The sequence below is a fragment of the Egretta garzetta genome, unplaced genomic scaffold (assembly GCF_000687185.1).
Source record: "Egretta garzetta isolate BGI_Z169 unplaced genomic scaffold, ASM68718v1 scaffold41, whole genome shotgun sequence".
NCBI classification, from domain to species: domain Eukaryota; kingdom Metazoa; phylum Chordata; class Aves; order Pelecaniformes; family Ardeidae; genus Egretta; species Egretta garzetta.
The window spans coordinates 1,358,268-1,381,787 of NW_009258755.1; the positions used below are offsets into that span (position 1 = coordinate 1,358,268).

General features: G+C 43.4%; 1 protein-coding gene across 1 annotated transcript in view; it reads right to left on the reverse strand.

The window, feature by feature from the left end:
• Window positions 1-629: 629 nt before the first annotated feature.
• The window catches only part of ELOVL6 (ELOVL fatty acid elongase 6), a 36,958-nt gene continuing 14,067 nt past the window's right edge, over window positions 630-23,520 (reverse strand). Inside the window, exons 4-5 of the mRNA XM_009649197.2 lie at window positions 3,046-3,197; window positions 630-1,054 (exon numbers count right to left, since the gene is read on the reverse strand). Coding sequence (XP_009647492.2) covers window positions 630-1,054; window positions 3,046-3,197 — 577 coding nt within the window. The remainder of the gene's footprint in view (window positions 1,055-3,045; window positions 3,198-23,520) is intronic.

Genomic DNA, 23,520 nt, shown 5'->3' on the forward strand with positions numbered 1-23,520 from the left:
ACATAGCGGAGAAATCAATCTCTTCTCTTTTCCCTTCATGACCACAGTGTGGAGTTCAGCCACTGTCTGTGCAGGAAACATCCTTTGGGTTTCATTTTGGCTAAGGGTATCAACCTTTTTAGTTCTAATTTTGCAATCTTACTGTTACCATAGACAGATTTATTTTTTTTGTCACCTCTCTGCCTTGTTTTGTTCAAGTTTAACGCTGAAAAAATATTAGAAAGGATTTAGAAACTTTTTTTTTTTAAAATAAAAGTCTTTCCTTCACCCTGGGGAAACACACTGCTTATTTAATGTACTTTTTTCCCCTCAACATTATTCCTCTCTTCTTCTCTTTTCTTCCCTTTTTTCTTTTCTTCTTTTCTTTCTTTTCTCCTTTATTTTCTAGAGCAGACAGGTACAAGAAGGAGGTTGTCTTTCATCAGCAGTCTTTTGTGATAGAGTAGAATTCAGTGAGTCCTCACCGTGATAGGATCATAAACTTACTGGGTTAAACCAAGCTAACTTTCCCTAAGCTGCCAAGTTTTAGCTGCACCATACATATATGTGTTTCCTTGTGCCATTTTCTTTTCTTATGATTTTGTTTTCCTTGATGACCCTGAGCTATGGCTTCTGTCTCGTTTCTACCACTATTCAACCTTCCTTTCTTTTCTGGTTTTGCCAATATAGGCCTCAAAGAAAAAATGGCAGAAGAGCACAAAGTAGCTGAGGTACATGAGAGAGGACCAGATGATGTTCTGCACGTGGGAATGGCACTGGCCCTGCTGCATCCAGGAGAAGACCAGGTAATTGATCACGCAACCGATCAACATCTGAGTGATCTGCGACAAGGTGATGAACATGGCAAACTTGCGTGAGACTCTGAAGCCAGCAGCCCGCAAGGCATAGTAAGAGTACATAACGGCGTGTACTCCATAGTTCATGGTCATGAACCAGCCACCGCCAGCAACCATGTCCTTGTAGGAATACCAAGAATAAAGTAACACAGTAATGTGGTGGTACCAGTGTAAGAAGATGAGCTTCTGTTTCCTAAGAATAATGAATATTGTATCACCTGTAACAGAACACAAGAAAAAAAAAAAGAAAAAAAAAAAAAGGAGGGGAGGAAATAAGAAACATATTGAACAATTCCATAATTACTGCAGTGCTCGCTTCCCTTTGCTGTTGCTAAAGCATACACTATTTTGGAGCATGAAAAGCCACCTCAGCTCTAGATCTGAGAGCCTGTCTGATCTGAGCGCCAGCTTGGCTCCTAAATTCTACGCAATCTTTGGAAAACCAACATATCCATGTTTTCTTGGTGGATAACCCCTGTTAGAAAACTGCATAGGTCTACTCGGTAGCTCTTTGCTGCAAACATTACCTGTGAAAGTCTGACGTGAGGTAGGTGGATGTATGTGTCATCATCTCTGACTGTGAGACTGTCCATTATAGACTGGGACTAGAAGAAAAATGCAGCTTGACAGAGAGCAGAAAACCTGAAGAGCAAGCAGCACAGTGTCCTCCGACTCAAATGCCTACCTGCAAACTCAACCTACTTAAACTCAGTAGAGCCTTTTGAGCTACTACGCAAAATGCTATTGCATATGCAATCTACAATACTGAAAGGTAAGTAATTGCCAGAAAAAATGCTTCTGGAAAGAAATTCAGTTTATGTTGAAATGCACATCCTTTTCTGCAAATTCATGCTGCTACTGTAGAAAAGTAAATTTTATTCCTCTTTCCTGCTTTTTTTTTCCTCCTGCTTCTCATGATTGCATTGAGCATCTCAACTAGATCTATGTATACATGTATGCTACTTGTTTTCTATTGTTATAGACACAGTGTTTCCAGAAAGATCCCTGAGATTTGAATCTGGGGACTTATTTCTATGTATATGTATCCCGGGAAATCCAAATCGTGATTACCACCAATGGGTGGAACCAAAACTGCACTGTCTGCACAAGGTCTGTAATAAGCCATAACGCTACTGTCTACTTCATTAGCTGCAAGATGTTGACTCACATTTTAATAAGTAATCATACGTTCAATTTACTGTTGCTGTGCAGTTCTAGCTGATGTTTTCCAGTTTTAACAACTAAATTTCCATGGTTTTGCAGTATTTGAAGCAGCAGGAAACCAAGGGATTCTGACACACCAAGGCAACTGGTATCTGTCTCGTGCCAGTTTTTATGCTGACGAATTGCTGTCCTGTAATTTGCTGAATCAAATTCTCTGCTGAAAGGTAAAGACTCATTTTTGCTGTCCACCTGGAGACAGTGAGTGCTGCACCCCTTTGAGGTTTAGCAAGGGCATCCTCAGAATGAAAGCCGGAGGGCTGCTAAATCGCTGCCTCCTCCTTCTCATTACAATACTTTCTCACGCTAATAAGCCACGGGATGAGAACACACGCAGACCGGCTATTAAGTTGGCCTTGGCATGTATATCATTACTATCCTTACCAAAAAAATTGCTGGGGAGACAGGAGTTTGTAAGAATCAGGACTGGAAAAGCTGGGGATATTATGGGAAGTTGGTTTCTATTTGGAGGAGGCAGACAGCCGGAGCTTTCAGTGTTTAGGGAGGAAGCACGTTACTGTTCATTATTGTATGCCTACATGTGTATTTAAGGATGAACGGGGCAGAATGCAGGCAGAACCTGACTCAAAGCTTCTTGCTGACACAGCTGCTGTAGCCCACCCTCCGCTGCTGTACCCACGGGGTGAGTGGCTGCCGATTACGCTACTCCTATTTGCCTACGAGTAGCTAAGGAAGAGGTATGGGCCAGATCGCTCTCACCTCTTGACTGCCCTGCTGCGTATAATCACTGCAGTTTATTCCTGGGCTGGGAATGATCTTATTCAACTGCATGTTGATCTAACTCCAGCCAAGCTAGACTTAATCTCTGGAGACTAAAACATGTGGAGTTTGGGGCTGGTTTTTGTTTACTCAGTTTTTCTAAGGCTAAAGCGAGATTTCGACAGCACTGAGACCCTTCTTGTGCTTCCTGCACAGACACTGCTGCTCTAACTATGCATAGTGAGAGAAAGGGAGAGAAGGTACTCACCTAGTTCAGGTGCTTTGCTTAGCACAAATGCATATGCCCAGAATTTGCTGACAGGTCCAATGTAAAAACTCTGGTCACACACTGACTGCTTCAGGCCTTTGGTCATCAAAATGTACAGCATATAAGCACCAGTTCGAACAGCACCGAATATACTTCAAAACAAAAAGAGAAAATGAAGAAAGTTGAGTGGAGATCTGAAATCTACATGCCATCACTTCAAATCATTATGAGAAAAAGGCCATAAATGTGCTGAAACAGTAAGTTTGAGACCGCCTTAAAGCTGGAGCAACTCTGCTGGCTTCTAGGAAGTTGTTCTGAACTCAGATTTGTAAACTGGACTGAAGCCGTATACCCCAGTGAAAGTCTGGAATGGTAACGTCAATGCTTTTTATTTCATTACTACAGGAATGATCCTTTGGTTGTCAGGAGCAGTGGAAGACATCTCCTTCAGCTGAAAACCACATGCAAAGTTTTGATGCTGACGGCTGGCAAAGTACAAGAAATGAGCTGATAAAGAGCTGTCATCAACATAATCAAGACCAATTCCCTCCTTGGATTTCCTCAGAGTTTTCTCACTTCTCCCTGTGGTTGTTACACCCACAGGGGCTCTGAGCCCAGACAAACCCAGGTAGGGCGCACAGATTTTGATGTGAGGTCTCGGTCAGGGCCAGTGTTTTGGTGCACGTGCTGACTTCATACTTCATCTCCTAAGAGGTCGTTGCTAACAGAGGAATCAACTAGTTGAGCTGAGTCATAAACAGCTGATTCACCCTCACCTCATCAAAGTGAGATGCAAGGTAACAGTCTGCTGTAAATGAGAAACATCAAGAGATTTGCAATGGTATAAATTAGTGCAATTAGCGAGGGGATAGGTTCAGTAACAAAAGACATCCAGCTGATATAAGAAACAAGCCTCTGTCTCGGCAGCAAGGAGCTCTGCAGAAGAAATTGCCTCACTGTTTTACGGCAAGAACATGGTTGCCCACTGTCTACATTGTAGCTTGCTGGACCTTCAAAAGCTGTGATTAATACCGGGTGAAACAAGCAGCTTTCAGAAAAATGGAGCAAAGAAATACCCAGCCTCCTCTGGGGCTGAGTACCTCTGACTTTATGCCTACATCATATGTCCCCGTGCGTCTATCCAGCTCCATCTTCTCTCCCCTCTAACTTCCTTGTGACCTTGTCCTACTCATGAATCCTCTGGTTCCTGCTCTGCCTTGGCGTCTTCCGTGACTATCGCATGGCAGCAAGCAAACCAAGCCACCTAAAATTGATGTGTAGAAACGTGGGCAATGCAAGCTACCACTTATGCAAAGTGTGTGAAATAAGGAACAGTTCATCTGAAGTTACAGATTCTCTGTTACTCGTCCTTGTCTTGTGAAATCAGTATTCTTTAAAAAGTGCTTTAAAATCATTGGGACAGCCTCAGAAATTGATGTCTATGGCAGTCCTTATGGCACTTGGTCAGACTAGATGGTTCAAGTAAGCCTGCCGAGCATAAAAACTGTTGACCTAAGTTTTTATAATTTTTGCACAAAGTATTTAGATTTCCAAATCTGCAGCATTGATAATACCCAGTCAAACCTGCCTGCTGCTAAGGAGCAACGCACCTTGCTCTCTCCTGTCCACTGCGTGCACTCTGCAACCCAGCAGAGCACCATGCTGCCTGGTGCTCTTTGGGCTCAGTCAGTGGCATTCACAGATGGGACTCTACAGCCAGGTCACGCTGAAGAGCAGTGTGACATTCCGGCTCCCACACCATTGCATTTTGATGCCTGAGGTTTCACTGTGCCGTCAAGAAATTCAGACAGCAGTGAGCACTTAAAAAGCTACTATTATTATCTGCCATTTGTATGGTGGTATTTGCTCATGGGCTCTGCTGCCCAATAAAAAAAACCCCATCCTGCTGTGGTACAGGTTTACTGAAGGAGTTTAGCTGAGTTTGGGTTTCCCCTTAGCACTGCCCAAAGCAATGTGCTTAATCCCAGGCTTAGGCAAGACAGCCGCTGCAGTCTCTCACATTCACCCACCCTTGCATGCAGAAGAGAAAGTGCAATGTTCTTAGCATCTACGCAGCCTGCAGTGCATCCTCTCCATGTAGGGCTGCTCCCTCCCAGAAACGCTCTCTCGGCATGCTTTTCTCACATCTTTGGGGATTGGTCCTTTTAACCTAGCAGAAAGTGCCAAAGTCTGCAGGAGGAGATTTGAAATGAGGTGCAACTCATTGTGTCTTCTCTCTGCTGTTTAACACATGCCCTTTTTTTTTTTTTTTTTCTCAGGAGTTGCATTTCTCATTCCCAGGAAGACAGGAGGTCCTGACAGAGATGTGATCTGATCACTGCCTGAGGCAGTGAACTCCTCGAGCTAGCCAGGGCAGGCTGCTGCTTGCTCCTGTGTTTTGGGTGGTGGCAAAACTGAGTGGAGGAAGATCAGGCAGAATATCTAATGATATGCTGGTTATCCCATTAGCAAATATCTCAATGCCGACATTAAAATGGGGGGGAAAATGGAAATTTGAAATCACAAAATCAAATAGCTGCAAGCAGTATGCCTTTCCTTGTACAGAAGCTGTATTGCTTTCTAAAATATCATTTATTATTAAAGTTTTAAAACCAAAGAGAATTCTGTGCCATGAACGCAAACTCAGATGAGAAGAGTGCTTGTTCGGGCAACAGGCAAACGTTGACTTAACTGTAAGTGATTGAGTATGGACACCCAGGGATTTAATCTGGACTGATAACAGAGCCAAAGAGTATTTGCCCTGTGGGGATTACACAGTTTCACTTTGCTGTCCTTGAGATTATAACGATGTAATTCTTCCTGTCTTTCTGTTTAGCAGCTACTGCAGAGCTTTCCTCGCAGCACGTGCACACGCACATGCACCCTCTCACGTTCACTTCTCTACAGTTTGGCAACACGGTGGCTTCCTCTAGTTCCAGGACTCTGGAATAAGTGACTCCAGCTACTGCTCTACATGGTGTGAATCAGGCTAATCTGAATTTTTAATCAGTAAAAACCAAGTTACATTTCTGCATAATTCACAGGGGGGGAGCTTTATAAATAAGGAGGATGGCAACCTGGAAGTAACTGATTCAATTACCTAAATAGACGCCATGAGCAGGTAGCTGTTTATGAGATGTGCTGCATGCCAAAACACTACCTTGCCAACAAGCACACGCCACCGGAGACAGAAAAAAGATCTAACACACGCTTGCAAATGTGCCTTGGACCCAGAGAGCCAGGACTGCTTTTTGTGCCTCTGCCACTTAATCTTGTTTGTTCTGTAAGGTAAGATCAACCAACAAATTTCTATCTTGCAAAGACATGATGTGCAGCAGAGTGATGACATTGCTTGCTCAGTAAATCACTTCTGCTTCATTTTGTCCTCGCCCTGCTCTCTGCTGTAGCTTTTGTGAGGAATTGAAATGAACTGCTTACCAAAGCAGTCTGTCTGGTGGGAATCATCTGCAGGGATTTTAGAAACAAGGTAGCAGTGAATTAGGGTACAATTACAGCCTTTTGCAACTAGAGAGACCGATCAGAAACAAACTGCACCAGCTAATGTAGCTTTCTCATCTATTCAGACTCAAAATGTCCTACATTCTCCTCCCTTCAGGCAGTGACTTCTCTGGTAGATTAACAAGTGCCCAATTGATATTTTACCATCCATAATATGATCAAAACATATCCATGAGTAAAAAAAAAACCTAATGCTTTTCCCTTGCAAACTTATTTTCAAATGAGGGCCTCAAACCACGTCCCACGAGTGGCTTAGGCGCAGCCTTAAGGAAGGAAACTGAGGGCTGGGGAGCTGGCTGATGGGAAGACAACGCAGGCGTTAGTTAGCCTGTTGCGGCTTTCTGTTCCCTCCATCCTGCTTAGCAAGAGGGAGCAAAGTACTCGTTTCTCAAAAGCCTGAGAGGGCAGCAGGTAGCTCAAGATTTCAGTTCAACCACAGCTGCCATTGTAGCAGGCTCAGCTCCTCCTCGCAGCGAGGAGGATGCTGCCCATTTGTGCTAGGGCTGCTTTCTATGCAGACCCATCACTGCACTTGGCTCCTGACACCTTTGGACATCCTGGTCCAGGATCAACACTGCAGAATTGAGCAGGGAATGTGACTTCCACTTTAAAAAAAAACAAAAAGAAATTAAAAATTCAGCACAGAATAGAGCAACATTTCCTAAAGGATTTTAGTGCTGTGATAATCACAGAGTGAAAGTTCTCTGCTCTGGTTTGCATCTTAAAAAAAACCCCAACTAACCAAACACACCATGCAAACCGTATCTGCAGAACTAGGTGAAGATGGCATTGAATGGAATAATAGTCTCGACTATGGCTAAAGTGAATACAAAACATGTTAGCTACAAGCCACATGTCAAAAGCGGAGCATCTTTATTTTCAAAAGGATGCCATCCTGTGTACCCCAAGAGCAGCAGGGAGCAGCAGGGAGGCCCTCAGACAGCAAGGCCCTCAGACAGCAAAACCCAGCTGCTGTGCAAAATTAAGGGCTGGTGGGGACTTGAAGCAAAGCCCTCATAACTCAGGCCCACAGGCTGTTCAGCATGGCCCAAACCACAGGCGCCCAGCTGGTTTGATCAGTCTCCGAGGCGTCAGACTATCTTCTGCCATAGGTGTCTGGCAGCAAGCTGGCCGGGCACCAAGCTGGAGCTCCCACGGGTCCAGCTCCGGCTCCCATCCTGGGGCCTGGCTGGAGGAGAGAAGAAATCTTAATTCTGCCCTAACCTGCTTACATGGTGACTCACAGGAGTCCCAGCAGATGAGCCTGTGCCCCGGGAGCACACGGTGGTGGCAGGGAGTGCGTGGTCCTCCTCAGCGAAAGCCACATCCAACAGAGCGGTCCCGGGAGAGCAGCCAAGATCACCTTACATGCGGAGTCACCGCCCTCCGACTGCAGCCTGCTTGCTTGTATCGTAACACCGAGTAAGTAGGGAAACAGGTTTGGGGTTTTTGGTCTTGGGTTTTTTGTCATTTTAGCATGCAAAATATTCACAGAGGAAGCACCCCGAGAAAGAAATGCTTAAAGGTCAGCAGGTGAAGAGAGTGGAGCTTCCCACACCTTTCTTCATTCCGTTCTGTTCTGCAGGAGTATTTCAGTGGTCCTATCAAGTTTCCCTTCTGCTGCTGAAGAGCTGGTCTCTCTAACACAATAAAATGGCCTTGCTGATTTAAAACGCACGGTCCTCCTAGAAGAGGGGCAAGCAAGTTGTGGTGGAAATGACGTGGCACAGGAGCGCGGGATGCGGCGTGAGCCCTTGGTCGGACGGGTCAGAGGGCAGGGTGGTCTGAGAGCACGCCCAGAGAAAGCGGTCACTGGAGAAGGGAAACGGAATTATTTCTGTGCTTGGCAGAGCAACAGAAAATATGTAAAATACAAACTGATACTGGGAAAATGCACAGAGGAAAGCATCTGTAAGAGAAACAACTCAGTGTGAACTAAGTTTCTTGAAAAGCCATGCAGCTGAAGCCACCTTCATCAGACTGCTCTGAACTCCCCAACTGGGCAGTTACACCCAAACCAGTAAAGAAACTCAGAAACTCCTGGTTTTATCAAGCAGCACGTGCCAAGGGGGGTGCATCTCCATGTGAATATCTTTCAGACATTTGGTTGCTCTGCTCTTTGATGAATTCCTAAAAATAAGTTTGTAACGAAGCAATGTTGCAACACCACCGGCAGGTTTGTTTTGTAGTTCTTTGGAAGTATTTATAGAGCCTTTCTTCTCCACCTGGTAAGGATGAGCTCCTTTCAAATCTCTCTTGCCTTCTTCAGTCTCATGAAACGTGGCCCCACAGTAGCAGTCCATCCATGATACGCGCCAAGAGGATGAAGCAGTAGGGACAGGGCTGGGTGACAGCTTGCTTAAGGAACTGATGGATTTTGTTGGCAGAAATGAAACTGTAGGAGACGTCTATCTGTCTCCAACAAAACCCCGCTTCGACCCTGTGAGAAGGAACAGTAGATTTGGCTACCTAAAAAGACTCAGAGATGCCTCCAGAGGATGCAAGTGTTTGAAGGGACTGCTTGCCTTGCAAACCAGCAAGACAGAAGGGTTTTTTCCAAGCCTGACACAGAATTATTTTTTCCTGGGTGACTTCAGATAAAGTCGGCAGACCAGCATTGGGAAACGGCCCTTTCCAGGGAAGAAGCACACAAGGATGGGTCCGAACAGAGCAGGAGTTCTGGGAACATGCATTTATATGGTGAACACACACCCCATATATACAGCTGTATTACGAAAAAATATACCTAAACTATTATCTGTGCAGACAGGTGAGATGATAGTCAGATCCCAACCTACAATCTGTGCTTACATTTTGCGGTGGCTTCGGGTCCCACAGGAGCAGAGTACTCTGGGAAACTGCTAACCTTTCTGTCAAGAAGAGAAGATTGTCAAACAAAACTTTAGCAGCTAAATCAGGAGGTTTATGCGGGCCTGCCCTCAATCTGTGAAAAAAAAAAAAAATAATCTTCAATTCTTCCAGTTCCCCCACAATGTTGCTGTAGTCAGGGTAGTTTGGTTTTGAAGTTGAGCTGAAATGCAAGGGAATGTCCAGGTTAAAGCGGTTATCTGAGTGGCGTCAAAAGAAGAAAGGATATTCGGGTCTGGTTTGTGCTGACCAGAGTTACAGACCAACAGCCTACGGACTTTTACTGGTGTCTGGGCTTGTATTTAAAGCCTATTGTTCCAAAATCCTTTTGTGGGTAGACATGCCAGTCTGTTCCGAGGCTGGGGGAAGAATTAAAACCATGAGAGCAGCCCTCCCAAGAGCCTGCCGACAGAGACGGCATTCATTCCGCTGCAGGGAGGGGACGGGCGAGACCTGCCGTCACACACCAACCTTCCAGCATATGGAAACAAAGGGTAAGAAATATGTTTCCTGACTAATTAAGTTTCCTTAAGAGTCCACGGGCACATGTTCACAGGGTATCACAGAGAGTGAAGGTGGACACCCCTTTCTGAGGGGTGGACGAGTGCAAGAACTTAGGAAAGGAGCAGCACAACCCACCAAAACATGCAATTGCTTTGCTCTGCTTTCTGACACCCAAGCTGCTCTTGGGTGTTTGTGGACTGGCTAGATTTCATTACAGCTTTGCATTAAAAAGTGAATCACCTCCTAACTCTTTGGGGTTTTTTTCTCCATGATGAGCACACTCATCCACATCTGGCCAGCTTTGCTGGGGGAAGGGAGGAGCAGTACTACCTTCACTGGGCAATGGGCAGTCTGTGATGGTGTAGTATTTAAAAAAAGTTGGGTTTTCCAGATGGAATTCAATCCTCCAAATGAGAGAAGGAAGTAATTAATCCTATGACAATTTTAACATATAATTTCACTAGAAGGTTGTCAGACTACCTAAATCAGACGTGACTCCTGTCTTAGTTTCCCTTGATTGTATTCAGACACAGTTCCATAAAATCCTGGGTCCTTTTGCATTTAAACAGGTGTAGAAACTATAAGGTTGCTCTAGCCTTATCTTTGATTGCAAAATCATGATATTTTTACTGTACAGTGAGAAACCATTCACTAAGAAACTGATCACTAAGCACAAATGAAGCGCGGCAATGACTGGAGGAGATCATTTGGCTGTTGTTCAGTGACCTAAATGGAATTATTGGATCTTATTTTGATCTCAAGGAGTTAATGAGGGCTATGGTTAAGTCAGTGCAGTATGACATGTCCTCTAATCTCACAGAAAAGCAGCCTAGAAAAGGGTCTGGCACCCAACATCCTAACTGGTCAATGTGACACAAGGACAGCCTATATGAAATTCATATATATTAATAACTTGACTAGAAGAGCCAGCTTTGTAAGTCTGCACCTGGTTATTAAAAATATTTTGCTAGGTTTGTGGAACCAAGGGTTACATTTTCCAAAATAAATGAATCAGCCTCTTGGTAAGTGAAGGATATGCAGCGATATGGTATTCATCTAAGTGACCAAAAAGTTTGAAAAAGAACAATACAGACTATGGATTAGGTCTCTCTTAACTCTAAATGTAACATTTATGAGGCATTTTACAAGCGTTTAAAAGAGAAGACTTCTTAATAGTGAGTTACCTTGAAATCCTAGAGAGACACTTGATCAAATTACAGCTGACGAACTGAGTCCAACTGCTATTTTTATAGGAAATGGCAAAGAAAATTAATGTAATTAGGCTGTTGTTTCACCATCCTTCAACATTTCTGAAGTGCTTTCAAGCAATGCCAGGGTTAGTAATGGAGAGAAGGAGACATGATCCTGTGGAAAGCCTGTTCTTGTAAAACACTTGTAAAGCACTTCCCTGTTTTACCTCCCAGAACTGATGCAGGTAGCTCCCAGGAAGACCCTGTCTCCTCATCAAATCCTCTTGTGATGAGAAGGACACCTCCATTCTCATGGAATTGTTTAGGTTGGAAAAGACCTTTATGATCATCAAGTCCAAGTTCTCTCCACAGAGCAGACCTACCTGTTGCTGTACCAAAAATTTTGGTCTTGTCTGCTTTCCAACAGCCAAGTGACCTACCACCACCAGCTTGGGCTCTTCCTGGAATTACCAATGCCTCCACAATATTCAGGCCAGCAACTGCTTTAGGTCAGACGTCCCTGTGTAAAGAACTGCTAAGTACAAAGCTGTTTCTAAGTTGGGGTCTCTTCAGGTTCAGACCTAACTTCCTTCAGATTTCTTCTCTCAGTGTTGGCACCTCCAAGGCCCTTAGCATTGTATTTGAGAATATTTCACAGCCCTTAATGGCCTTTACTCTTGTGACAGCCTCGGAAGGTGGCTAACCACAAGACCCATTTCAAAGACAGAGACGTGAGGCAAACTGAAATTTAAGTGTCCTGTCAAAAATCTATGTCTGAGCCAGGATGAGAAATGATGTGCAACATCATGAGTTGTGGTTCAGCGCCCTACCCATGAGGTCTGTTTGCTGTAAGCAGAAAGAGGTCTGACCTCACTCTGTATCAGTGAAAACAGTATTATCGAATTAACAGTAAACACATTCCAGTAGGAGGAATTTTCTTCTGAGTCCTTAGACCTACTAGAGATTTCAAGTTACTCTCTAAACCTTCAAGTCCCAAACCCTCCATCTTAATTACCCAAGGTACACCTGCATCTTTAAAGATAAATAGTTATAGACATAAAAGCTGTTGTTACACCTCCTAACATCACATTTTCATCACCTGCACATCTGATATTTTGGCAGCATGCTTTCAAGACCTAAAAACGCAGAGTGACGTGCAGAGAGTTACAGTGCAAGCTTACCAAGCTGTGCTGTCCTAGAAACACAAACAGCTGAAAACTTCCTGACCTAGCTGGAGGACCAGAGAAGAGCAACACGTGCCTTCCACAGACTCGGTCAGACTCTTGCTTTCCCTCTCTTTTCCCTTTACATATCACACAAATGCCAGTGTGGATTTGGCCTGACACAGCTGGACACAAGCCACAGAGAATGTGAACTTACGGAGTGAGTTTTAAGAGCATCCCTGCTTCTATCTCCCCTCCACTGTCCCACCCCTTGAATTTGCATAGGGCCAGACCCCAGCAGCCAACCTTGCCATAGGAGAAAATACTTGGATTCTTCTCCCATGTGGAATCTTTGCAGTTGTTCTAACTATTGTATTTATTTGGTTTATATCAATGCTCCCCACTGATCTCCTTACTCACACCAGTGAACTCCAGAAGAAAATCAGGTATGGATCAGAATCCATGGTGGAGGGTGCCTTTAAATGCCTAACTCCTGTGGCATGGGCAGGTACAAAACCCATGCTATTGAGGTGGAAAATTCAGTGCCAATATTCTTAAAAATTCCTATTTTCCTTTACCAATGGCCTCAGTTGATAAAACTACAAAAATTCAGATTTTAATTTCATTCAGCAGCAACCAGTTCTGTGGGAATTTAATTTTAAAAGGCTTCTACCTACCCAAGTCTGTGAAGGAAAAGCCTGAAGACATAACCAGTGAGTCAACCATGGACAAAACCAGAACCCTGAACTCTCGCTGTAAAATGAAAAAATCTCATTATTTCAAAATCAGTCTTCCAGAGGACTGCAATGCTTGGGTTTTGTATGTTTGGGATTTAGGACTATTCATGATGTTACTGTGCACCTAAGCTGAGCTCCTTTCTGCTCTATATTGTTTGCATTTCACTGGAAGAAAAAAAAATCACACTTTCTATCATTTTCTTGTATTTTCCTTTAACAAAACTAACTTCGGGCATAGATGTGAGAACGTGTTACTGAGCCTTCCCTGGTGCTGATGAACTATGGTAACTATTTACATGCTCGTTCTGTCTATAGCAATTTTAGTGTAAAACTGCAATATCAGAGAAGGAGGTTTGTGCTACCATATTTTACTGTTTTATAACTGTGTTTAGACAATCACGTGCTCAGTTACCAAAATTCAGTTGCTAGCAGGTAACTGAAAGCACAGTAACCCCCTTGTGCACCCGTGTCCTCCAAGACCTAGCCTATTGACAGGATTCTTTGGGACCATTATTTATTCTCTTACAATGGGTAGGAAAAAGAAAAAATTTAAAAGCACCTTGGTCCCATGATCTACCTTTTTCGAACAGTAACTGAAGACCTTTAAAAGCACGTCTTCAAAAATGAACAAAATGGGATTTTAACAGCACTTATGTTAATCTCCTTCTTTAAAAAGAACAGAGAACTCATCCCCTTCAGCCCGTGCATCTGAAAGGCCATAAGGCATCTATACTCTTCGTAATGACTAAACTATTGTAATTAAGAGCACAATTTTCACAAATGTTTTAGACTAAGAAATGTTTTTAGCTTCCCAACTCCCTGAAAGCTTAAAATGACTAATGCTTTTCTTCCCACTTTGAGGGAAGGCATTATATGAAAAACGTTCCTTTTCTCTGAGGAGGCGTCTATGCGATAACGAGCGATGGGCACTCTCTGTGGCTCCTCTTCTCTGAGCTCCCGCGTCGGCGTGTCCCACGGTGAGCTCCGCTGGTCCTCCCGCACTGGAGCTTCTCCACTACTCGCTCGGCAGCCAGGCTGCTGCCTCCACTTCCCCACTGCCCGCCCAGTCGTGCCGATTTGGCTGCTTGCACAGCCGTGCGGTTGAACCGGACTGCTGAACGATGCAGCTAAAATAGTCTCTCCTCCACTTTTGTTTGTAATGACCTGGTTTCATTGCTCTCAGTCACAGCAGGGAAACGAAGACCAGGGAAGACAGGAGTCCTTCCAGCCAGCCTTGGCACTACAGAGTTCAAAACGTGGCACCGTGCTGAGCAGCTATTCGGCTCTGGGAAGCCACAGAAAAGGTATTTAAGACACTGGTTTGCATCTCTGCTGGATCTTTGTTCAAATATGGTTCCTTCAGAGGGTGACAGAAAATCCCAGGGCTGACTCAAAAGCTCAAAAATACACTCAGGGTATGGTTGAGAACAGAGTAGGAACCATACCAACGCTGTATGAAGTACCATTCCCATTATATACGCTCGTTACATACTCTCTCTATATAATTCACTGCTCTGAATAACAGAACTGGGTGCCTCCAAAACATACTTACTAGAATAGCTACCATCTCTGCAAGGGCATGAGAACACCAAGAATTTAACAAGCCCCAACAGCAAAACCTTCCTTCTACTGTCTTGCTGTCCAGCTGCTCCTCAGCCTCTCCCCCTTGCCCATCTCTTGACAGGGAAGGAGAAGAGATGGGTCTTGCGGCTCACTCGCAGAGTCCTCCCTTGCCCTCCTTGAAGGTGATGGACTCCCATTCAGGGTGGAGAGCAAGTCACAGTATTGTTAAGGAAAAGGTAAGAAAAGGGGGGAGATTAGGAATAACATACGCTTTTCTCAGTGTGGCACTCACTTACCCTAAAAGCCGGTGGTCAGCAGTACTGGAAATGTTTTATAATGGGGTGCTCTAGGTCTCAGCACCATGTGTGTGAGCCGAAGTTGTGCTGATCTTTGCAGTTTTTATCACTCTTTTTGGCAGAAGGCTTTTCTTTGCATACTTCAAGGTTTGGGTTCAGTCCTATCAAAATCCCAAAGCAGAATTTGAGAGAATTCCTCTTCCATCTCTAAAAAAACCCTCCCATCGCTGAACCAAACACACAAGCCCTGCTTTTCAGACCTTTCTACTCTATCTGATCCAGATGTCTCTCTCCCAAACTTTTCAATGCAAATCATCTGAGTTTTCAGTTGGGACCAGACCCTGAAGCCAGGCCAGCTCAGAGTGATTTAAAAATTGGGCAAATATTTTACATGGCTCTAGGAAATAATATATCATCTGTGCGAGTTTATATACCCATATATGCCTGGGTGGTTATTACTTTCCTGTGTGATAAATTTTGGGGAGGGAAATGAGGTATATTAAAGCAACAGCTTGCTCTGTGGTTTTCAAGTGAGGGCAGATACTGTGCTCCTTGCATCAGTCTTTTTTTTTCTCCTTGGCAATAAATCCCTCGACGTGGAGCCATTGCCTTCAGCCCTTCCCTCTCGTCGGCAGACTTCCTAGCTACAACTCACCTGGCTAGCAAAACCATTTCTTCGTCCTTTTTATTGACAAAACTGGAAAGAAAACCAGGCTTTACTGATTTCCTTCCCTCTCCAAGGACCTCATTAAGCATACCCGAACAGTGACATCTCTGCAGGGCTCTGGATCAATGGACACTGTCATCTGGAGATTTTAATCACATTAACACCACAGCAGAGTAAAATCCGTCTGATTCTCCCTTGCTAAAGTGGCAAGCTCAACACTTCTGCCAATCGCTGCAACTGCTAGTCGGAAGGCTTATTTATACGTGTGGATAAAAATCAATCATCTGCCATAGCTACCGACTTCCAGCCCTTCCTCGCAGAGCCTGAACCCTCTCTCCAGGAAATACAATTTAGTCCCCCAGACCTGCCTTCTTTATGATTGAGATTAGCTATATTCAGACAACCCTGAGGAGCACAGCACAAAAATAATCAATAAAGTGAAGCTCCGTGAGCCGGTGGAAGAACCTGCACTGCTTATAAAGCGTAGCAGAAAAACAAATGCCAGGGCTGGATTCCTACAAGTGGTCTTTGCAACAGAGAAGATAATTGGTGGAGGTAAAAAGGGTGATACATGCATGGGGAGTCTTACACAGGTGGCTATACAAGGCCCACTGGGTTTTGGCAGAAATAACGAGGAGCAATGGTCAGGCTGAAGGGCAGCCGTGCTCAACCATTACCCCAGGAACACGAGAGAATAGCCTAAGCTGCTGACAGGGACGCCCCTGCAACCATACGCTGCTGAAAAAACCATGTAACTGTTTGCTTCCGGCGAATGAAAAATAATTGTTCAGCTCTACCCACGCATCCCTGCATCTGGTCTGACTTCCAAAGAGTCAGTTACAAGCTAATCAATAGTAATTACCTATCATCCGGGCTTGCCCTCCTCAAGGTGCTGTTACCTGACACTGCTCCCTGATTATCTGGCACATGGAAGGGAGGAATTTGCAGGAACAATATTTCTTGATGAAAGCTGTTATTTCTCGAGCAATAACTCACTCTTCCATCACTAAATTATAATTGGACTTTTACTGCAGCTGATGATCCCTGGCACCCTGTAAAGTCTGTATACACAGCGAGATGTTGTTCTGTCAAGAAACATTTCCTAGTCCTTAGATATTTATTTCAGCAAGTTTTGGACCATGGCTAAATTACTAAAAAGGAAAAAAAAAAATCAATTTTCAACTTAAGCCCTGTGTTTGGTGCAAAATCTCGTAAGAATTAAGGAATCCATCTAAGGATTTCTAAAGTAGTCTATGAGGATTCATAAGCACAGGGTACCTCTTAAGCAGTCCTTAATGAATGCTTCAGGGGCATTTGCACTTGTTCATGTGTCGTTACTGAAATTATTCTCAGCATCCAACATTATCTCAAGAAAATTTTAGAATAACTGTAATATTGCAGTGATTTAAGTGATAATCCCAAAAAAGTGGCATATCTATTTCTGCAGGATAAATTAAAGACACTTACAGGATCAAATGTATCAAGTTGGTAGAATAACTGTCATGTATAGCATTGAAATGTATGTATTCAGGAGTTCGAAATTATCCTAGGCAAATAAAGCCGAAAAGTAATAAAGTAAAAGATTTAGCGGAGAATCAAGCCAACCAATGGAGCTAGCCACCAGTAAAGCTGTAAAACAGGCAGATAACAAAGTAAGCAAAATCTAAGTTACAGGAAAAGACTAGCATTTGACAGAATAAAGAAAGCTTAAAGAAGCTAAAAGTTATAATACAGCTTTAATGAGCTGCTCAGATCCATAAATTTAATGGCAATTACAGGCCTGGAGCCACCGATCTTTTTTCACTCCATCCTCCCTGGGGCAGTACCCCTGCAAGCGTCTAGAGAAGTTCAGAACTCAGGGATTCTCCCATGGTTGGTAAATAATCAATATCTTTTATTTATTCAGCAACCTAGGGCAGCTGCTGAATGGTGCAGCCATGAAGATGCACATTTGTTTAGAAGAAGTTAAACTCGTCACGAAATGGCGATTTCGCCAAGCCACAGCTTGACACCCGAATGTAACCCTGCGTGTGAGCACTGCTCGGTTTGGCAGTGGTTGTTAACACGCTCGTCTGCAGACGCAGCGGTGGATTTGATAGACCATGCTTGTTAACACCTCTCAGCGCTTTGGTCCCACTGTCTCCAACGAGCACAAGCTGTTGGGGGACTTACTGAGAAGAAAATACATGGAGATTTCTCTTCTCCTGAGATTTCTGCACGGGGGGAGGACCTTTTACCGGGCAGACAAAACAAGTACCGAGGCCGAGTAAAATGCAGAAGTGCCACCACAGGGGGACAGATGGGAGGTTTGATTTCTTTTGAATGAATTATCTACTTCCTCCCCAGCACAGTTCCCTTCTTAAGCCACCGGACAGATGTTCTTTACTCCTCAAATACACTTTCCAGTCTGCTCCCCATTTAAAAGGGAGAGGAAAAGTCTCGCTCCCTGGGGGCTCTGCTTTGACTATGACATTCGTCCTGAGTGGCGCCCCCGCGGGCCGGGCCGGGCGGGTCTCGTGAGAAAGGTGTAATTCAAAGTGACAAACTGAGTGTCAACACGCTCACTGATTGCGCAAAACAAGCGCAACAGCTGCTTTCCAAATCATGTGTTGAATTCACTTTGCTAAGGTGTTTGGTTTTCCAGCAATAAAGACAAACTAGCAAGTAAACAGAGGAAAAAAAAAGGTGAGGTTTTTAAAGAAAGAAGGCCCAGCTTAGCACTGAAAAAAGAGATTTTCATGGGAATTTTTAGCCAGTCCTGTCCATATCTCCTGTAAAGTAGCATCAGTCAGGTCTCACAGTGAATCCTTGGTTTATTTTTAACTAGGCCTGATTAGGTAAAAACAGCATAAAGCCAGTTTACATTCAGAATGACTTTGATGGACACAACAGAGCAGTAGCAGCAGAGTGAATGAAGAAGTGAGATTTCAGAAGAGGATGGGCAGAGCATTTTGTCACATGGCATCAATTACAGTTCTGGGAATGAAGATATTTGTCATGGGATGCTCTTCTTACTTAGAATAAATAAGGTACATATTGGAGATACATCTTCTTGACAGTCCTTTATTACTCTTAGTCTATATATTTTTATCAACTCTACACTGTTGTTTTTTTTTAATGCCAGCTAGCATTTGTTTCGCAATGTACGAGTTCACCCTATGCTGCACTGTTTGTATTTCCCTATTGGGACTACGGTTCAGCTTACAGAAAAGAAATTTCTCTTCTTAAACTCTTAAGTCTCATCCAAGGGATTTTTGTCTTCTCTCCAATCATTTTGAATTCCTACCGTTGACCCAGCTTTCAGCTTTTGCTCCAAGATGGTAATTAAAAAGATGCTTCCAATATCTGTTACGTAAGAAAATCAGGTAAGTACATAAAGATGAGCATGGTCCTATAGAAATAAATTGTTAAGTAGCTATATATTTAGCATTTTACTAATTTGGGTTCTGAGAAATGTCCTACTGAGAATATGCATTAATGCTTTACAAACATAGCGAATGTTTCACACAGAATTCACTTGCTCTTAAATTTATAAGAGACAAGATTATTAATTCCCCTTAAATGCTGCTTATTAATTTTAATATTATTTGGCAAATATTGTTCTTTTCAGTAATTCATTTTCTCTTTGAATGTAGTCAAGACCTTTATAAAATTTCAGAGTATTTTAAGATTTTAATGGGTTGCTCAGCAACATACGAAATAAAGTTGTGTTTTAATCTCCACGGCACGTATCTGTGAATGGCAGCTCTCGAGATAGGATGTAAATTTGAATCATTTTTCATCAATTTTCCTACTTATACGCATGATAACTAGAATGCATTTCAGAGTCACAAATCCAAGCAATTGAAATCCTTTCTTTAAACTTATGGTTAGTCTTTTCCATTCAGTTCAGCTTAGGACCGAGTTCCTCACATAAAGACGCACTCCGGACTGCCTTGTCAGGAGCTCTCTGCAGAACAAGTACAAACCCTTCTACAAAATGCTGCTGTGTTTGCAGTAACAAATCAATTCTACCATTCTCATGAAAGCAAAGTGAGTCACCTTCTTCCAGTGAGCCAGTTTGGGTTTGTCTTTCAAATATAAAGCCCTGTTGCCATTGGGATACTTCGCTTTTGAGGCTCCGGTTTGCTCTGTGGCAAGCAGCTTAGTGACCTTTCAGCTCCGTTTGATACCACTTCTGCTACTTTGAGAGAAAGCGTTTCCCAGGAAAACGGACATTTGGAAACCCTGTATTGACATCAGCTGATTTCCACCACTGCTACAAAGCACAGCTGAATTTGGATTAGAGTCTGAGTGGTCTCAGGTGATGATAATAGCATTAGGGTTGTGCGGTTTGGCTAGACAAAGAGAAATCCCTCCTCTCGCTGCACCAGTCACGGTCAGGTTTAGCCTCTGCCTACAAATGATTGCATCACCTTGGATGTTTTAGCTTCTTCATCTCCCGTACTGACGTGACAGTGTTCCTTAGGGAAGACAACCTTTTGCTATTATTAGTTAGTGCCTTGACCCCGAGACTTCTGTTGGCAGCCCCTTAAGGATGGAGAGCAAGTGCCATGCTGCTGCCTTGCATGATGACAAGGTGATCAAACACGTGTTTAAGCTCCTTGATAGTGATGCTACCCATACACAGACTCTATGGCCTATAAAAGGAATTACAAAAATCCAGCTGAGATGTAATGAAAACAGGAATTAATGACCTTGTATCCTTCTGTGAGAGTCCTGGTCTCAGCTTTGCTGATTCCTCGAGATGCCAGCATGACACCTTTGATATTCTCCCAAGTAAAAAATTCAGTGAATGACCCTAACTTTATGTTCAAAGTGGCATGAATAAAACTGGCAACTCGGATTCGATGTGGTTTTGCAGAGTTTTAACCCCAGGAAATATTCAGAAATACAGGGCTGACTGTCACTTTGATGTGTAGGTGAATCAGCAACAGTTTCCTTGGGGTCTTACGAGACTGAAAAATGAACTTTTGTGTCAGCTTCCTAACAGCAGGCTCCCGTTGACAGGGAGCAGCACAGAGCTACTCCCCCAGGAGCTCAGTAGGCTGGGCAAAAACACTTAATTAAAGTGTAGAAAAGAAAACAAAACAAAGGACTGAAAACATTTCAGACAACAATAAATCTTCAATGCTTGAAACAAGTCAACCAACCTGCTAGGGACTAAAAAAAATCCCAATGCAACAATCCAAGAAAAATATCACAAACTAATTTCTCAGCAAAAGATTTGAGAAGATCATGTATTCACAGTGATTTCCAAGTGAAAAGCAAGATTTACTGTTGTTGCTCCTACAGAAGTTTTCACTGAGAAACGGTAACCTTATTCCTGAGACAAAATGTTCAAAACTAGTTGATGCTTCCAAAGGGAAATAAAGCTGCTTTTCTGCCTCAGAAATCCCGCTGGCTGCCGGTGTTGACACAAAACTCACTCTTGACCGAGCTCCTGAATGCTCAGCAAGCTCAGTAGGGTGGTGTAGTTGTTTTGTTTATTTATAAGCGTGGCAAGTTTCCTACTGTAGCTGCTACCACATTTAAATGATCTTGGCAAGAGCGAGGCATACAAGGATACACTCTGAAGAAGGACCATGTTATTGCCTGGCAGGCAATTTCCTTTTTTTTTTAAGCCCAAAACACATCTTTCCAGCCTCTGCTAAGTGTTACTATTTCTGAGGCTATTCGAAGCAGGTAAAATGGTAGGAGTGCTAGAAGGGAGATAAACAAGGACTCTGGAAAAAAGCCTGACACTGACCTTGAGGCAGAATACTGAGGGCTCTCCAGGCACGTGTTTCTTCCTCAGTACAACCACTCACAGTAGACAAATACATTACTTAGAATTTCTGCAAGGTATTGTAAAAGTCGTAGCATTTCAGCATCCCAGAAAGCCAAAGAGGAAGTCTTTTTAAAATTAATGAGCATTTTCCTGGATCCATAGTAAGTCTACAGGCAGAACATTGACATCTAAATCTATCTGAATTGACCTTGACTGGAAGAAGAAATGTCTTTCAGGCCAAGCATATGTAAATGAAACACCTAGTTATGTGAGGAGCCAGAAAAAAAAAGATCCAAGTTACTTGGAAAATTACAGCATTGAAAGTCTAGTGCAGCTTGCTAAGAGAGTCAATAAGGCTGGGAGTGACCAATGGCCCTAGAAAAAAAAGGGGTGGTGGAACACCAGGAGATGGATTTCCCAATTAACACTTTCATATAAGAAATCTTCATCTCAGGTTTTAATGAATATTCTGCATTTCCTTTGTTTTCCCTGCAAGAAGTCAAGGGGTTTTGTGTTTGGGTTGGTTTTGTATGGGACTGCATGTTACTATGGAAGCTACAGAGGTTTCATGCTCTGACTTACTGCAAACATTTTGCATTGGTTTTCCCCTTCCCTGCTTCACTCTCTGCATACTCCTCAAGCGCCTCAGCAGAGCAAAGCTTTCTAAGCACAGCCATACAATTTTCCTGCTCAGATGGTCCCCACTAGCAAATCCAGCAGCTTAAATGCTCAGTGCTTCTGTCTAGTCCCAACATCTCATACTCCTGTTCATCCTTCTGCTCTCCACCCTGCTGCCTCATTTCCCAATGTGCAGAGGAAAGGGTGAGTTCTGCAGTGTTTTGGTGAACACCTGTCCCTGAACAGGGCTATTTGAGCTGATGGAGGAAGACAACCCTGCAATGGTAAATCCCTCTCAAACTCAAATGTGGTTTTAAAATTCATCCTAGACACCTTCTGCAAAGGACAGTTCTGAAATCATGCTTCCTCCCCACTTGCATTGGAAGTTAAACTGCAAATGCTTTGCCTAAGTCAGCATTTTCTAGTGCCTACGTTCAATAAGAAAGCATAATTGGGATACGCATTTTGGGATCCTGCTGGCTACAAATCACTTTACAAACAGATCCACAAATGACATGCCATCTAGGAATCAATTCAGCAGCTGCTGAAATTCAGCCGTTTCTGGAACAAATGATGACAACTGCTTACAGGACCCCACCAGCAAAACTATGTTAGACACCCAACCAGAAGTACAGCGCCAAATGCAACCACATGAAAATTATAAATTTTCACGGTGTTAGAACGTGCTCTCAAAGTTATCCAGACTGCTCGAAGTTTTGTCTGCACTAGGATTTTTTTTTTTTGAAGTATTGATGAACTATTAAAATGAAGCCAACATAAAGTTCTTCTGTCCTAGCTGGATGAGACAACTTAGAAATACAATTTATCTCTGGAGCCCTCAGCACAAGGAGGACATGGAACTGTTGGAGCAGGTCCAGAGGAGGGCTACTAAAATGATCCGAGGGCTGGAGCACCTCTCCTGCAAGGAGGGGCTGAGAGAGTTGGGGTTTTTCAGCCTGGAGAAGAGAAGGCTGCAGGGAGACCTGATTGCGGCCTTTCAGTACCTAAAGGGGGCCTATAGGAAAGATGGGGAAAATCTTTTTAGTAGGGCCAGCAGTGACAGGACAAGGGGTAATGGTTTTAAACTGAAACAGGGTAGGTTTAGACTGGATATAAGGAAGAAATTCTTTACAATGAGGGTGGTGAAACACTGGAACGGGTTGCCCAGAGAGGTAGTGGAGGCCCCATCCCTGGAAACATTCAAGGCCAGGTTGGATGGGGCTCTGAGCAACCTGATCGAGTTAGCAGTGTCCCTGCTCCTGCGGGGGGGTTGGACTGGGTGACCTCCCACCCTGTGAAGAAATCATGCACCATTCACAGCTGCTCAGTAAGCAAACCTTTTTTATATACTTGTGAACTAATACATCCAGTAATTATTATATTGATATTAGAAAAAGGTATAGGTATCAGTGTTTGATAGTGGTTTGCAAATGGTTTCTATGCTGTTGAGTGAACTGTAACTTACACTCCCAATAGGCACTGAAATGAAGGATAATCCTCAGGTCTTCTGTGTACTGTTATTAGTAAATTGTACCAAAAGTTTGTGTGTCTGTAAGGGCTATTTTTACAAGCATTTGTTC